Here is a 16,193-nt window from a genome sequence, read left to right as displayed (position 1 = left end):
GTACTATATATATATATATATATATATATATATATATATATATATAACGCATTGTACTCCAACGTTTTTACTTTCCTTCCCCTTTGCTTTACGTTTTCTACAACCATGATGCGCCGTTTGGTACCGGCTCGCGGCTTTGCCTGGTGCATGTCGGCGGGCATCACCGCGGCAGCGTTCAAGGCCCCCGCAACCCCCGCTGCAGCGACGGCCCTGATGGTGGGCCGTCGTCACGCCGCGGATGTCGTGCCGGAGCGTCAGCTGCTGTATGACAACGATAGCTTCCTCACCGGCTCCTCGGCGATGTACATCGACGATCTGTACCACCAATGGAAAAAGAACCCGAAATCGGTCGATGAGTCGTGGGCACAGCTGTTCTCGCGCAGCGACCTTGGTGAGTACGAACACGGTCTGCTGGACGCGCCGATCCGCGTCCTTCCGACAGAGAGCAGCGACCCGATGGAGGTGAAGCAGTCGCTGGCGGATTGCGGTCGCCTGACGTGGATGATTCAGGCTTTTGAGGACCGCGGCCACCTCAAGGCGCAGACAGACCCCCTCAACTACGACGAAACCGACATCACGCAGCGCACACCGTCGCGACGCTACCGGGAGTTGGTCCGGCTCGACCTCCCCTACTTCGGCTTCAGCGAGAAGGACGCCGATCGCGTGGTGCGGGTCGGCTTCCAGGACCAGGTGGGCGGTGTCTGGGACACATCCTCTGCCCCCATGACGATCAAGCAGCTCCACACCCTGCTCACGAAGCGGTACTGCGGTAAGATCGGCTTTGAGCTGGTCCACCTCGTCGACGCGGAGGCGAAGCGATTTATCCGCAACCAAATCGAGGTGGAGGACGAGACGAGCTCGCTGCACCGTGTCCTCAACAAGGAGGAGAAGCGGCGCATCTGGGACATCGTAGCATCCGCCGTGTTCTTCGAAGACTACTTCAAACGCAAGCACTCCACGCAGAAGCGCTTCGGCTGCGACGGGGCGGAGACGATGATTGTCGGCCTCCGTGCGCTGCTGGAGAGGTCGTCGAAGTTTGGCGTGGAGACGATCAACCTGGGCATGGCGCACCGTGGCCGTTTGAACGTGCTGTGCCACATCATCGGTAAGCCCTTTGAGGTCATCCTGAAGGAGTTCATCGGCGTGACAGGGCAGGAGCTGCACCCCTTCCAGATCCAGTCGGATGTGAAGTATCACCTTGGCTGCCGCGCGCAGCTCGAGCTCTTCTCGGGCAAGGTGCTGCAGACGGAGATGCTGTGCAACCCGTCTCACCTCGAGGCGGTCAACCCTTTCGTGCAAGGCTACACGCGTGCGATGCAGGTCGCACGCGGTGAAGAGGGCTGGCAAAAGGTGCTGCCGATTGAAATCCACGGTGACGCCGCCTTCTCTGGTCAGGGGGTGGCTTTCGAGACGATGTGCATTAGCGAGGTGGGCGAGCAGAACACCGGCGGCACGGTGCACGTGGTTTGCAACAACCAGATCGGCTTTACGACTGACCCGAAATCGAGCCGCAGCAGCGCCTACTGCACCGACCTCGGCCGCGTGTATGGGTGCCCTATTCTGCACGTCAACGGCGACTGCCCAGAGGAGGTCGTGCGTGTCTTCGAGTTTGCTGCGGAGTACCGGGCGAAGTTCCACAAGTCCGTCGTGATCGACCTCGTCTGCTACCGCCGCTTCGGCCACAATGAGAACGATGACCCGAGCATCACGCAGCCCCTCATGTACGAGCGCATTCGCAGCATGCCCGACGTGTTCAGCAAGTACTCGGAGGTTCTCATCGCCGACGGCAGCGTAACGGCGAAGGAGGTGACGCAGAAGGCGATTGACGAGAAGGCCCGCTATGGCTCCTTCCAGGACGCGGCAGCGCAAGTGAACTACGCCGACTACCTCAAGAAAAGCATCCCGCCGCTGTGGAAGAATATGAAGTACTCGGACGAGATGGGCAAGGTGACTCTTCAGCCGACGAAGATCACGCAGGACACCGTCGACAAAGTTGTCACGGCACTCAAGACGTACCCGCCGGACTTCCAGGTGCACCCAAAACTGAAGACGGTGCTGGATCGCCGCAACGAGACGATTGAGGCCGGCACCGGCATCGACTGGGGCACCGCCGAAGCCCTCGCCTTTGGCTCGCTGCTGCTCGAAGGGCACCAGGTGCGCGTGACCGGCGAGGATGTGGAGCGCGGCACGTTTGCCCATCGCCACGCCGTCGTGCACGATCAGAAGAAGGAGCGCACCTACGTCCCGTTGCAGCATATCAGCGATGGCCAGGGCAAGATGATCATCAACAACAGCCCGCTGAGCGAGTACGGCATGCTGGGCTACGCCGCCGGCTACTCTCTTTACGACCCGAACACGCTCGTTATCTGGGAGGCGCAGTACGGGGACTTTGCGAATGGGGGGACGATCGTCTTTGATCAGTTTTTGAGCGCAGGGGAGTCGAAGTGGAACCAGCAGCAGTCCTGTGTCGTGACGCTGCCACACGGCTACGATGGCAAGGGCGCGGAGCACAGCAGCGGCCGCCTCGAGCGCTTCCTGCAGATGAGCAACGAGGACGTCGCGACGCCGGCGTACAGCAGGGAGGAGCGGGCGCACCGGGTAAACTGGGAGATCACGTACCCGAGCACCCCGGCCCAGTACTTCCACCTTCTGCGCCGCCACGTGAAGCGCGACTTCCGCAACTGCCTCGTTGTCTTCTTCTCGAAGCAGTACCTGCGTGCGCCGAACGTGTCAACGCTGTCGGAGCTGATGGAGGGCGAGTTTCAGCCGGTCATCCCCGACCCCACCGTCCCGGCCCGCCAGGCCCGCCGCCTCGTCCTCTGCAGCGGCCAGCTTTACCACACCTTGAACAAGTACCGTGAGACGAAGGGCGTGAAGGATGTGGCGTTGGTGCGCATCGAAGAGCTCTCGCCCTTCCCGGTCGCGGAGGTGCAGCAGCTGCTCGCGGAGTACAGCAGCGCCGAGCTGACGTGGGCGCAGGAAGAGCCCAAGAACATGGGTGCCTGGAATCACGTGGAGCCCCGCATTGACGAGTACACCAAGGGCCAGCGCCAGCTTCGCTACGTAGGTCGCGCCATCTCTGCAGCCCCCTCTACCGGTTACAAGAGCAAGCACGACAGGGAGCAGGAGTTGATTTGCGAGAAGTGCTTCAGCTAAACAAAGATCCACATCATCACGTGGCTTTGTAAGAGGACCATTTTTTTCTCATAGAGCTCAGCGATAATGACGTTGAAAACGGCTTTGCGAGCCGTGTGTTAGCTGTTGACTTCCATGCGTACGCGAAGGACGAAATATATAAAAAAAAACGACCCTACGAGCTTTGGTTTTGTTCCTTGTTGCTTATTTCACTGCGTAAGACGACAGCTGCCAAGCTCATTCATATTTCACAAATGACTTCTAGCTTATTGTTTATTGTTTATTATCACTGTTATGATCTACTTCCTCCTTTTTTTTCCTTTCTACCGAACGCGTATCTTTTTCCGGTTTCTGTTCTCGTTGTGGGGTATCGACGGACTGTGCTGTGCCGCTGCTGCGGCAATTTTATGGTGCATAGTCAAGCGAACACACGCAAAAAGACACCGTTGGCGCTTTCTTTCACGTGTGCGTGTGTGTAGGAGCGACAAGGGTGCCCCTTCACGCTAGCCTTTTCTTTGTATGTGTGTGTCGTTGTTTTGTATTGTCGACATTTTTTTTTTCTGTCCCATGAAGAGGATACGATCCAGACCGATTGTTGTTTTGTTTGTTTTGTTTTGCGACCAGCCGCTGTATTTGTCTTGTTGATGTGCTGCAGTGTGCGAAAGACGTTGTGCGCACTGCCTTGCTTCCCTTTTCACGCCTCTCTCTCATTTTTTCATTACTTTGTTTACGTTGGTGAACGAGTAGAAACGCTGTTTCGCAAGCACCGTTAGCTATTTTTTTTTTCTTGTTTTCTTCACTCTAGCGAAATGCCGTTAAAAAAGAACTTCCACATTTGCTGCAAACACACACACATCTTTGAGGTTTTAAGTTGTTCCGAGTTTCTTTCTTCTGTTTGTGATTCGCCGTAGCAGCTCATCAAGCTAAATTTCGATTGAAATCCATCAACTGGGCTTGCTTCCTGTGCTATCGCTGTTGGCTTCCTTCTTTTTTTTTGTTAGAAGTGCTGAGAGTGATGCGCACGAACGCGTCACTCCACTGACCGCTGACACCACAGCGAAGCCGTCGGCGTGTGTTTGTTTGTGTGTGTGTGTCTTTTGCATAAGACCAGCTGTCGAATGTTGCCGGTTGAGGCAGCAGAGCGGCGCAGATTGGCTCTCATACCCAACTCGACGCTGCAGTTCTGCTTCTCCTTCTCTCTCCTATTTTGCCTTCGCTCTCTTCTTATTGTTCTCTCAGCAGTAGAACACGCAACGATTCTCTAGTTGTACAGGCAAACACTTACAGTGACATACACACACACATACACATACGACAAAACAACGACTAATACCTCGCTTGCAGGTGATTTTCCTCAACCGCACAAGATAGCAGTAGTGGTAGTACTAGTAGCAGTAAAAGAAGAACGGCAACACGCTCACTCCTCCTCAAGATCACTATCAGTTACCACAGCAGCAGCAGCAGCAGCAACAACGAATAAGTGCAAATGCTGCGTTTGTGCGCGAAGCGGCTAGGCGGCGCGAAGCAGCCCTCGCACGTGTACGAGCTGCGCACTCACACCATCGCGCCGCACAACTACGACGCGTTCAACCAGCTCACGATGAAGCACATGTCCCTGCGTCCCACCGTCGGGGCCTGCCAGGGTTACTGGACCGTGCAGCTCGGCGGTGTCGGGCAGTTCGTGCAGATTTGGCGTTACGACGACTTGCAGCATCGCTACGAGTGCCACAAGGAGCTGGAGAACGATCAGGAGTGGGTGCGGTCCTACGCAAAGCCAACCGACGAGCTGATTGAATCCAAGTCGAATCAGGTGCTCCGTCTCCTCCATCGCGAGGGCAACGCAAGTACGAAGAGCTACAAGTACCTTATGCAGATGTCGCCGCACAAGGAGATCGAGCTGTCAGGGCCGAGCGCCATCCTGGCGGCGACGTTTCAAGTCATTGTGGGCGATGACGAAGGGAAGTACTTGCATTTGGTAAAGGGCCACAACCTGGATGACGTAATCCCCGTGAACCCGATGGTTTGCTGCCGCTCAAAACTGCTAGGTCCGGTGCGCTGGTCAACGTCGATGAATTGCCTTTGGCGTTAAGAGGGAGGTATTTCTCTGATCCAATAGTTGCTCTCTGTCTCTGATCTTCCTCCCTTGATGTTGGTAGGGACAGGTATGGTTGTTCTGTGTTAGGCGTTTGTTTTGTGGGTTAGCACGGGACTGGTGAGGCGAGACGTAGTGCTGAACGTCCGTGGGTTTTGATCTGTTCAGGAGTACACTTCCTGAAGAGCTGAAAGCTGAAAGAGAAGAGCTTCTTCCTTTTTTTTGCCTTTTTGTGCTCATCTACAAGAGCACATTCATCACTTGAATGCTGGAAGAAAACGAGAAGCGACGATCCCCTTTTTTTAAATTATTTGAAGGGCGGATTGCACCTTAGAAAGTGCGTCTTACTGGAGAACGTATTTTGTTTCGCTTCTTTCTTCACTTTTACGTTCGCGAAGCATGACGTGTGTTTTCCCCTCTTTCATTTCTCGTTTTCGTAAGTACTTGTCCCACTTGCACACCCTCCCTTCGCTTTTACCCACTCCTGAAGGCGAAGCGCACGGCCGTATCTGTCAATGGTGCTTTGTTTGTTTCACTCACCCCGGCCTCCTTGCCGCCGATGCTGTGTTTGTTTTTCCTCCCCCCTTTTTTCACGAACGAGCGAATATCATATTCTAGCAAAATAGTGTGACAAGGAGAGAAGGAAAGAACGGAAAAAAGCAGGTAGCAAATGCCCTTCATGATTGCTTTGACACACTGTTGCCGTGCGAGATTGTGTCCGATGCGACGCTTGTTTTTCGTTTTTTTTTTTTGGGGGGGGGGGTTCGGGAGTGGGGAGGGGAGCTGTTGCTTCATTCCACCTCCGAAGGAGAGGGCGAGAGAGCGAACACCAGAGTTGAGGGTGTGACGCTTCTGTTGCAGATGTGTTTTAGGAAAAGGAAAGGGAAAGCAAATAAGGAATCAACCTCGTCATTTTCTTTGCCGTTGCTACCTGTCGAGGTAATAAGTTAGTTCTTCAAGCTTGTTTATATGCGTTACTTTTGTTGCTGTTTCCCCTCTAAGTTCTCCCTTCTCGTTCACATTTTTTTTTCCTCTTTCTTTTCATATGGCAAGCGTGGCCAACAAAACGGCGTTTGCGATTTCAAGTGGATTGTTCGTCTACAATTTCCTAGAAGCGCTCATCTTTACGCCGTGACATCTGAACCCTAATAATAATAAAAGGGAGGATAGGCGGGCACTTCTGCCTCGTCATGCGAAATACGTAACCAAGACTACACAAAACTTATCTTGGCGCTCCATTTTTTTTTTCTAAGACTGAAACGCTTGCATCACAGCTAATTTGGCGGTGCTCATGCGTCCTTCCCTCTGTCGACTTGGTCCTGCTGTAGAGCCCTTCTCATTGAAGGGTGTTTTCGTCATCAATTTGGATCGCCGGCCCGATCGTTTGGTGTCCATCTCGCAGGTGTGCACACGCGCTGGCTTAGCACCGGACTTGCTAACGCGTGTTGCGGCGGTAGACGGCTCTTTGGTGGACGTGGATGCGTGTTATGACTGCGGCTTTGTGTCTCGTCTTGGTCTAATGCGGCTGCGGGAACCAAATACTCACCATATTTGGGGCATGGACCTGAATCGAGGAGCCCTCGGGTGTGCGCTAAGCCACATCCAGTTGTGGAGCTACATTGCGTCTCTGTCCAAAGTGGGCAATATCCCCGCCTCTTCCTTGCGTTGCTCGTCATCACCAGCATCCACCACGCCGCAGGAGGGCTATCTGATCCTGGAAGACGACGCAGAGCTGGTCGAAAGCGAAAACAACTCCGCCAGTTCTTTTCTGGAAGAGCTGCGGCGCCGCATGGAACGCGTTCCTTCGAATTGGGAGCTGGTGTACGTCGGTGGCCTCGACACGGCTGGGCAGTGCAATTCGGCGCGTGTGGCGCAGGGCGTGGCGCACGTCCCGCAGTATCACCGCACCACGAGTGCTTATCTGCTTAGCCCGCAAGGCGCACGGCGTCTGCTCGCCACGTGTGTGCCCCTGACCTTTCAGCTGGACACGATGATGACTATGAAGGTGGGACTGCCAGCTGGGCCCCAGTCTGCGCCAGGTGCGGTGCCGTACGTGTTGGACCCTGTGAGCTACACGCTTCAGCCACCTCTTATGCGGCAGTCCGCGCACCTGGGAACGGACATTCAACAAGGCGTACAGTAATGAGAAATCATCTTTGCTTTTGCTATTGTAGTGTAAGTATCGAAGAGTCTCTGTCTCTCTCTCTCTCTCTCTCTCTCTCAAGACTCCGCCTTTTTTTACACTCTTCACAGAACCGCTTAAACAAAGTACTAAAAGAAAACCTATTCATTATCCGAACCGCGCATCCACGTAGTCGAACAGCGACCAATGACAAAAGAAAAACGCGTTGTCAATCGAAAGCAAACGGCGCTGTCTGCGATGCAAGCCTCCTCGCTGGCATTGTGACGTTGTACCGAGTTGAAATGCACATTGGCAACATTCTTCATGTTCGCTTCTTTCTGTTTTTACTTCCCTCCCTCTTCGCTTTGCTCTGTATGCTGCTCGCAAGCTGAAAAGAATAAACGAAAGCATAAGAAAACACCGCATTCAACCTTTGCGTCTTGTGCTGTTCGCTCCGCTATTGTTTTTGCTTTCGGCTTGCTTGTTTGTGTGTTTATTTGTTTGCTTTCAACTTCGTCTCTCTTACCTATATTTCACACTCCACGACAGCGAATTCAATATGCCCGTGTTCGGTGGACTTTTTCATAAGCCGACGCCGGAGGAGGAGGTGCGGCAGTGGACGCGCAACCTGCGCTCGGAGCAGCGCAAAATCGAAATGCAGGTCACCAAGATTCGCCGTGAGGAGGCCAAGACGAAGATGGCCATGAAGCAAGCCGCCAAGCAAGGCGATCAGGTGGCGGTGCGCATGCTTGCCAAGGAAACGATTCGTTCACGCAAGGCGGTCAACCGCATGTACGCCTCAAAGGCGCAGATGAACTCTGTAGCGATGCAGCTGCAGAACCAGGTGAGTCAGATGAAGATGACGGGATCGCTTAAAAAGAGCGGGGAGATTATGAAGGAGATGAACAACCTCGTCAAGGTGAAGGAGATCCAGCAATCCATGATGTCGATGAGCCGTGAGATGGCCAAGGCGGGTCTGATTGAGGAGACAATGAACGAATCCATCGATAACGCGCTGGACGAAGACATTAGCGATACGGAGCTGGAGGATGAAGTGAACAAGGTGGTGATGGAGACGGTGCAGGGTCAGATGTCCGGCGCCCGTGTCGGGACATCGAAGCTGCCGCAGAAGCAGCAGCAAGTGCAGGAGGAAGAGGTGCCAGACGAGGAGGAGGATGAACTCATGCAAAAGTTCAATGCGTTGCGCAGCGCGTAGGAAGAAGCAAAAGAACACAAATACGGGCAGTATCGCGTTGTTGCAACTTGCAAGCCTGTTTGGCGAGGCGGCACGTTCTCGGCTCGAGCGCGACGTGTGCGTTCGCGACAGCTGCCACCACCATCACCACCCTTCCCGACTGAGAGCAAGCGCCACGACCCAGATTTTTTTTTCAACCCGTTCATCCTTCTCCTTTCGCGCTTCCCTGCGATGTTTTTGTTGTGTTTTCCTTGCTTTATGCGTGCACTTCGCGTGTTTGCCCTTTTCGTTTCCCCTCGCACCCTTTTGTTTCGTTACCGTTGTATTTCCGCCTGTGTTGACCAGCGCTGTCGGGGTATGTCTCTTCTCGGCTTTTGCTTTGGCTGCTGGATCCGTGAGTAGAAGTTTCCGCCCGGCCAGCTTGTTTTGCTTTTCTCTCTCTCATTCTTTACAACGTTTCTGTTTCTGTCCTTCGTATTATTATTTTTTGTGTGTTGCTTGCACGTTCTCTCTCGACTGATGTTGTCGCGCCTGCGTGTGGACTGAACGAAGCACATCGTCTGAGAATTCTCTGAAAAAAAGAGAGAAAAGGGAGAGTCATTTCGATGACAGATTTCAAGAAGCAGCGCTTCTTAAAAAGCCTTGTATTATGTTGCCAAAGAGGCAAGACGTATGCAGAGAAATTGAGATATTTCCATGCTGTTCTTGAAAACCTTTCGTTCCTACTTCGCATGCTAACCTTTTTTTTTTCTGCACTTCCCTCTCCCCTTTCACTGTTGCCTCCTTCTCCTTTTTTTGTTTGTCTCCTCCTCTCCATAGCAGCTGCAGAGAGAAACGCCTGTTCCTACTTCACTGCGGTCCGTCACACCGCCCATCGTCACCCCTCACGTCCTGTCATCTTTTCATTTTCTTTTCCGATTCGTTTTCTGTTCTTAAAGATTTTTGTGTGTGTGTGTGTGTGTGTGTTCTTCTCTCCGCATGCCGGTGAGCCTCTTCTTGTAGGCCGCCAAATACATATACATATATATTGGAGATTGCTGTGCCTGCTCTGCTTTCCTCGGCACAAAGCTTTTTTATATATAAAATATATCTGCAATCTTTTTGAAGCCGGAGAAAAGCACTGCGATACGTCCTGCTTCATCGGCGTTGCTCATCCGTTTAGCAACACCAACCAAGATTAACATCAACAGAGTCGCACAAGAAGAGAGGAACTTGAAGCGGACAGCAGTTATAGCTCAAGATGTTTGAGTTGGATAACACCCCTCTGCCTGTGGCAAAGCCGCCCAGCGCCGCTGGTGGGTGGGAGGCGCAGTACGAAAAGGACTTTGCGGCTCAGAAAAACTCTGGCCCGGTCGTCTTCACTGAGGAGCAGCGCCAAAAGAACAAGGAGCTGCTGAGCCGCATCTTCGACCTTCTCCCCTTCGCAGACGCTTACAAGGCGAGCGATTGTGACCTCATCTACCGTTTCCTGATCGGTAAGCACTGGAACGTGAACCTGGCGGATAAAGGGATGCGTGAGTACATGGAGCTGCGCGCGAAGGAGCACCTGGACGGGCTCCTTGCCGAGCAGCTGCACCCCACCATCGGGGCGGTGCTCTCTCCCTGCTACAGCGACGGCACGCCGTGCCCCATGTACGGGCTGGACAAGGATGGGCTCCCCATTCTGTGGCTCTCGCCCGATGCGGCGAAGTTGATTGAGGCGATGAAGCTGTTCACCGGGGAGCAGCTCCTGCGGGGGCAGATGCGGACCATCGAGCTCGGCCGCTTCGCGTGCCGTGCCCGCGGCGTCGACCGCTGCACCTACGTGATTGACCTCGGCGGCATCACCATGTCCAGCGTCAACAAGGCGACGTTGGGCTTTCTGAAAGGCGTGACGCACATTCTGCAGGTCGCCTACCCGGAGATCATGCGCCGTCTGCTCATCTTTAACACGGGCTGGACAGTGTCGGCGGCGTGGAAGGTTCTGCGCCCCTTTGTAGATGTGCGGGTGCAGGACAAGATCAAATTCGAGAGCCGGGCCCCCACCCTCACCGCGCTGCAGCCGTACATGGATGCAGACCAGGTGCACCCGGCCTTTGGCGGGACAGGGAAGGAAAACGTTCTGGAACCGTTAGTGGAGGCGGAGGTGCGCCGTGTGCGCCGCCTGGCCGAGGGCGGGGCGCCGTCCGAGTCCGCCTCCCTCATCCGAGGGCCCTCCACGGCCGTGTACGACAACGGCAGCCTCTTCGACGTCGACCCGCTCGCCCTCCACAGCTTCTACTGTCCCACCCCCGGCACGGAGCCGCAGACGCCCAACAGCAGTCAGCAGAACCCCCCCTCTGGCGGTATCAGCCCCACGCCGGACCGCATGGTGATCGGCGTGCCGCGTGCGGTGTCTGCGTGGATGGCGAACATGGACGAGGAGGGTGCGCGAAAAGATGCGCTGGACATCTCCCTCAGCGTAGCCTCGAGCGCCAGCGAGTACGCCGTGGGCAGGAGCGCCGCCGACGGGAGCGCGCCCGAGACACCGCCGTTAAAGCCCGATACCGCTTCCGCCCCCATCCCCACCACGCCCCCCACACCGCCCTCGCCGTCGCAGCAGGGCGGCCGTGTTGCCACGGCGAGTACGCCGGCGCGCGCTGCGGCCGCTGGCCTTCCTCCTTTGCCATCCGCGGGCGAACCTTTACAGCTCACGGATTCGGGCCGCTCGGGCACCGCGCAGAAGGAGGATCGGCTGATCGTGGCCATGTCGCTGACCTACGGCGCCGATGGCAGCATCACGGGGTACAACGGGCCAGAGTGTGTCGGGCAGTTCCGCAATGGGCGTCTCTACGCGTCACCGAAGGAGCGTGACGTCGACTCCGCGGGCTCTCCTTCGTCCTCGCCCTCCATGGCGAGCCCTGGCTCTTTACCCGGCCACGACAACACCCAAAGTGACCGGGGAAGTGGACAACAGCCACAGCGGCAGCAGCAGTTCCTCAGTGCGATTCGAAGCAGCCCGGCCACTGGTGAGCTGCTCTATGAGGCCGGGCACCCTATCCACAATTTCTATATCGTGTGCGACGGCCAGCGGAACGCCCGCTATCTGCTGCGTCGCAGTCGGCTGCGCACGCGGCTTACCGTGTTTAACGTCGTCGGTGGTGCGCCGGTGCGGACGGAGAAGAACAGCCGCCACTACGTGGAGGGCGAGCGGGCGAAGCTGGGTGTGGTGGTGGCCCACACCGACCCAACGGCGAACTCGAGAGGGGACTGGATGCTATACGGTGAGGACGTCACGCAACACTCGCCGGGGCATCACATTCGCAACTTCTTCTCCAAAACCCGGCGCAGCTCTGCCCCGGCGACGGATGGATCGGGTGGCAGCGGGGCGGAGAAAGAAAAGGAGAGGGATGCGGGCTGGGCCACGTCTATGTTTGCCGCCATGCGCTCCAGTACGAGCGGCACCGCCACATCGCCCTCGAAGCGCAAGGCCAAGAGTGCCACACACCGAGGAGCAGACGTCGCACCCGCCGCGGATAACTCCGAGAACAGCGGCAACGGTAGCGGGGCTCAGCTGCTGGCCGAAAACAAAGGGCAAACAGTGTACTTTTACCATCTCCTCACGAAGAACCCCCTCTCCGATTTGTTTGCACTGGCTGTGGCGATTACACTGTCGTGGAGCGGAGAGCTAGAGGGCCTGAAGGTCAAGTCGACATCGAAGACGAAGCGCTACGCTTCGGATGACGAGGATCTCATGGAATGAGGTGTCGAGAAGGGAAACACGGAGAAGGTAGGCGAGAACAATTTGGAATTGAAGAACCCGACTGCACCTTGAGCTGCTTGCCTCGAAAACGTCTTTATGATCAGTAAGCAGCTTAGTTTTTTTTTTGCTCTAACAGTTTTTCTATCAAATAGTGAAGACTAATAATGGCAGGAGAAACCTTTTTCTTTTTGCTCAAGTACCACTCCCTTTATATATTTCCTCGAAAAATGTTTTCCGACTTTTACGTGCTCTGTCGCTCCCTCTCGGGTTCTCTCCCTCAAGTGTATTCCCATCTGGGCGGCTGAGCGTGAGGAACAGTGAGGTGTGAACTTCGCTGCTGTTGTTTTCCCTCTTTCACGCTTCGTTAAAGCACTTCATGAGAGTGAGCATCTAACTGCTTGAAAGCGAAATACATTTTCGCCCAAGCAGTGCAGCGCGTGTGTGTAGGTATATTTTATGAAAACATTATTATTATTATTGTCCTTATATATATTTTTGCTGCAACTTGTTGACCTGTTGCTCGATCCAAAAATACTTCTGCTGCTCTTTATTTCTGTGAGTTTTCTCACTGTTGTGGTTTAGCGCTTCTGGCGCAAGCAGTCAACTTACAGTGTAGAAAAGAAAAGCAGGTATCTCTTTTTTTGGGGGAGGAAACAAAAACCTAAAGAATTATGGAATGACATCTTCATCTCAGCAACTGGGTCTTAAGTATATATATATATATATTTTCCTGCTTCCTTTGATATGCAGAAGGGAGGACTGGTTTTAAGAAAAAACCAACGGCGTATTCTCCCGCCTGCTTTTACGCCACAAGTGAAAGTTCTGGCTTCAACATTCATGACTCCTTTCCCTTCGACTTACATCTCATTTTACTGCATTGCCCTTCTCCCCATCTCTCTCTCTCTCTCTCCGTATTGCCTCGCCCGCACTGCCGCCCGCTGTCTGCCGCCAGGAACAACAACGACACAAAGAGAGATCGACTTCAGCAGTCATCTGCACAGGGGCAGAGGGAAGGACAACGAAGAGGACGCGGCTACCAGGTGCTCACTCCAGCAATAACTGCTTGTCCCCCTTTTTTTTAGCATATATATTTTTCTTCTCTCTCTTATTTACCTCATCGCGATGCTTCAAGATGAGCAGTTTCCGGAAAAGAGGCGGTCCGCCGCCTCCTCTTCCTTTTTGGGGCGTATGATGCGCAGCATCGACGGCTGTCAGCTGAAGATCGTCCTCGACGGAAAGGCGGAGGCAGACAAGTTTAAAGCGGTGGACACCTACGACCAGGTCAGCGAGCGCTTGCACATGTACTCCTGGAAGGAGCCGGTGAAGGGCCGCGTGGTGCTCACTCCAAGCGGCACCTCATTCGCGCACCGCGGCGTCACAGTGGAGCTGATCGGCGTCGTCACCATATTTCGTGATGTGGAGGAGAAGAGTGTGTTTTTGCAGCAGGAGCGCCACTTTGAACCGGACACGGTCATGCAGCCCACACCGTTTGAGTTCACCTTCTCAGCGCCGAAGGAGCACGAGTCCTACCGGGGCATCTACGCCAAAGTCGCCTACTACGTGAAGGCCACCGTCAAGCAGCGCTTCAAGGATGCGGGAATTAGGGAGGAAGTTTGGGTGCATCGCGTGGATGACGCCCTCAGCGAAGCCCAGCCCGACGCGTCGGCGCACATGAACTACTTCCGTGAGACGTGCTTTGGGCCGGAGTCCATCGCGATGGACGTGGGTGTGGACAACGTGCTGCACATCGAGTTCCGCTACGACAAGAAGGTCTTTCACATGACGGAGCGGGTGCTGGGCAAGGTGACCTTTAAGGTTGCGGACATGGAAATTGCCTTCGGCGAGGTGGGGTTAGTGCGGAAGGAGGCGTTGCACCCGGGTAAGGCAGAGGAGTCGATAGAGCAGGAGACGCTGCAGAAGTTTGAGGTGATGGACGGCACACCGATTGTAGGGGAGGTGGTGCCGATTCGCTTGTATCTGAAATCCATCCCGCGCCTCACCCCAACGTTCCAGAACGTAGAGGATTTCTTTAGCGTTCGCTACTTTTTGAATCTTGTACTGGTGAGTCAAGAGGGCAGACGCTACTTCAAGCAGCAGGAAATTCAGCTCTACCGCCGCACTGGTCAGGAGCGACCCCTCACTTCCTCCCCCTCAGGAGTGTTGCAAGCTGAAACGAAGTGAACAGGAGGTTTTTTTTTGTCTCCTGTTTTCTTCAGGTGTGGGCGTGTTTTTTTATCATCTGCAGGCTTTCCTTTGCTTCCTCGTCCTTCTTCCACTTTATTGCGAGATCGTATCGTGTTTTGGATTATTAAAGTGGTCTTCCTGATCATTTGGTTGCCTCATTGGTGGCGGTGGAGGACCTTTGCCGCCCCCGATGCCTCTTCTCTCTCTCACTCACTCACGTGTTGCGTTGCTCTCTGGATTGTGGCATGTCTTCCTACGACAATTTCTGTGCCATGCCTGAAAAGAAAACGGAAGATGCGCATTGTTATTATTTCGTGTTTATGGCCATGAAAGTGATTATCGTACTCGGGATACGTTTTTCTTTTTTTTTTCCGTGATAAGAGGAAACTACGTTGCACTATGCTTTGCCCGAGGCCACGATGACGGTTCTCCAATACGTTGTCGTGATTGATGCACGTTAAGCATTAAAAAGAAAACCAACTCGAAGCTGCCGCGATGAATTTAGATTAGGTGATTTAATCACAAGCTGTTTCGAGCTGCGGGCTTCGTTGCTTGATGCTGTTTTCTCGCCCTCCCCCCCCCCCCACCACACACACACACACATCTCTGCCTTTCTCTTCTTTCCCACTCTCACATTGCTGAACGTTTTTTTCTCTGCTGCTCTTCTTTCCCTTTGGCACGCGTCTCGCGAACCGCCGATCGCCTAACACGGTCAACGGTAGTTGCAGTTACGATCTCTGAAAACTACTCGCAGCACTCTCCGGTGCGTTGTAACATCGAAGACCCCGAACTTGAATCATGAGTCGCTTCACCGTCGCCGCCACCATCGCGCTCGCGCTGGCGCTCCTCGGCCGTGTGCTATACCGCCGCCGGTACCGTCAAAGTCTTCAGCCTGGCGCCGTCGCCCTCATCACCGGCGGCGGTTCGGGTCTCGGCTTGGAGCTCGCGAAACTCTTTGCTAACGCCCACTGCGAAGTCGTGCTGGCCGGCCGCAATGAAGCCGCCCTCAAGATGGCGGTGCAGACCTGCAAGGAAGCTGGTGCCCCGCGCGCGGAGTACATTGCAGCGGACATCAGCACCGCAGATGGCACCAACCGTGTCCGTGTCGAATACACGCGACTGTACGCGAGCAGCGCCGCGCCGTTGAAGTACCTGGTGCTGAATGCCGGTGCCGGCGCCATCACCCCCTTTACTAGCGAGCCGGCCTTTGAGAAGATCTGCGAGGATATGATGAACATCAACTACTTTGCCAATGTGCGCCTTCTGCAGACCTTCTTGCCGATGCTGTCCAAGACACACTCCACGAGCTCGCCGAGTCGTGTCATTGTCATGTCGTCGCTGGCGGGCGTTCTGCCGTCCATTCTGCGTAGCGCGTACACCGCGTCGAAGCACGCGGTCCAGGGCTTCATGAACGCGTTGCGCGGGGAGACGGCGGTGTGCATCACGCTGTGCTGCCCCGGCTACGTCGACACCGACTTCCACAGTCGCGTGCTGACGAATGATGGGCAGCCGCTTGCCGGCAGCCAGCGCCGCGGCGTGTCACCGGCGGTCTGCGCGCGTCAGTGCGTCAACGGAGCGCTGTGCAACGATGCGGAGGTGATCATGACCACGGCTGGCAAGCTGGGCTATCACCTGCGGCCTTTTTTGACGGGTATTGTGGATGTGATGGCAAAGCGCAAGAGTCTCAAATCGCTGGAACATCACTAGCTAAACTGACACACAAACACACATACATCGTCCGCTG

The 16,193-nt window shown here is 54.8% G+C and overlaps 7 protein-coding genes across 11 annotated transcripts in view; all 7 read left to right on the top strand.

Moving 5' to 3' along the window:
- ABB37_03737 (putative mitochondrial 2-oxoglutarate dehydrogenase E1 component) overlaps positions 1-3,156 on the top strand; it is a gene marked incomplete at its 3' end in the record, with an annotated part of 3,912 nt that extends 756 nt beyond the window's left edge. For both annotated transcript variants that reach the window (XM_015801170.1, XM_015801169.1), the window contains exon 1: positions 1-3,156. This exon is cut by the window's left edge. In XM_015801170.1, the coding sequence (XP_015659790.1) occupies positions 106-3,156 (3,051 nt within the window). In that variant the 5' untranslated portion in view covers positions 1-105.
- A 1,217-nt stretch (positions 3,157-4,373) lies between these two features.
- Positions 4,374-5,224, top strand: ABB37_03736 (hypothetical protein; the record flags this gene model as incomplete). Of its 2 annotated transcripts, none has more annotated exons than XM_015801168.1 (1): positions 4,374-5,224. In XM_015801168.1, exon 1 carries the CDS (start codon positions 4,622-4,624, stop codon positions 5,222-5,224), a length of 603 nt encoding a protein of 200 aa, XP_015659788.1. In that variant the 5' UTR covers positions 4,374-4,621. The 2 variants fall into 2 exon arrangements, with proteins under 2 accessions (XP_015659788.1, XP_015659787.1); XM_015801167.1 differs by having other exon boundaries at positions 4,377-5,224.
- Positions 5,225-6,279: 1,055 nt separating this feature from the next.
- Positions 6,280-7,370, top strand: ABB37_03735 (glycosyl transferase-like protein; the record flags this gene model as incomplete). The annotated part of the gene is made up of 1 exon (XM_015801166.1): positions 6,280-7,370. The coding sequence occupies exon 1, from the start codon at positions 6,519-6,521 to the stop codon at positions 7,368-7,370; it is 852 nt and encodes a 283-aa protein (XP_015659786.1). The 5' UTR covers positions 6,280-6,518.
- Positions 7,371-7,736: 366 nt separating this feature from the next.
- ABB37_03734 (Snf7-like protein) lies at positions 7,737-8,565 on the top strand (the record flags this gene model as incomplete). 2 transcript variants are annotated; one of them, XM_015801165.1, is made up of 1 exon in its annotated part: positions 7,737-8,565. In XM_015801165.1, exon 1 carries the CDS (start codon positions 7,909-7,911, stop codon positions 8,563-8,565), a length of 657 nt encoding a protein of 218 aa, XP_015659785.1. In that variant the 5' UTR covers positions 7,737-7,908. The 2 variants fall into 2 exon arrangements, with proteins under 2 accessions (XP_015659785.1, XP_015659784.1); XM_015801164.1 differs by having other exon boundaries at positions 7,745-8,565.
- A 1,219-nt stretch (positions 8,566-9,784) lies between these two features.
- ABB37_03733 (hypothetical protein) lies at positions 9,785-12,265 on the top strand (the record flags this gene model as incomplete). Its single annotated transcript, XM_015801163.1, has 1 exon — positions 9,785-12,265. One exon carries the CDS (start codon positions 9,785-9,787, stop codon positions 12,263-12,265), a length of 2,481 nt encoding a protein of 826 aa, XP_015659783.1.
- A 951-nt stretch (positions 12,266-13,216) lies between these two features.
- Positions 13,217-14,446, top strand: ABB37_03732 (vacuolar protein sorting-associated protein-like protein; the record flags this gene model as incomplete). Its single annotated transcript, XM_015801162.1, has 1 exon — positions 13,217-14,446. Exon 1 carries the CDS (start codon positions 13,388-13,390, stop codon positions 14,444-14,446), a length of 1,059 nt encoding a protein of 352 aa, XP_015659782.1. The 5' UTR covers positions 13,217-13,387.
- A 724-nt stretch (positions 14,447-15,170) lies between these two features.
- Positions 15,171-16,156, top strand: ABB37_03731 (putative mitochondrial short chain dehydrogenase-like protein; the record flags this gene model as incomplete). 2 transcript variants are annotated; one of them, XM_015801161.1, is made up of 1 exon in its annotated part: positions 15,171-16,156. In XM_015801161.1, exon 1 carries the CDS (start codon positions 15,248-15,250, stop codon positions 16,154-16,156), a length of 909 nt encoding a protein of 302 aa, XP_015659781.1. In that variant the 5' UTR covers positions 15,171-15,247. The 2 variants fall into 2 exon arrangements, with proteins under 2 accessions (XP_015659781.1, XP_015659780.1); XM_015801160.1 differs by having other exon boundaries at positions 15,177-16,156.
- Positions 16,157-16,193: the final 37 nt, after the last annotated feature.

The sequence above is a fragment of the Leptomonas pyrrhocoris genome (genome assembly GCF_001293395.1).
Source record: "Leptomonas pyrrhocoris isolate H10 chromosome Unknown, whole genome shotgun sequence".
Classification (NCBI taxonomy): Eukaryota; Euglenozoa; class Kinetoplastea; order Trypanosomatida; family Trypanosomatidae; genus Leptomonas; species Leptomonas pyrrhocoris.
Note: the sequence above shows the minus strand (reverse complement) of the source record. Positions and strands in the feature narration are given on the sequence as shown.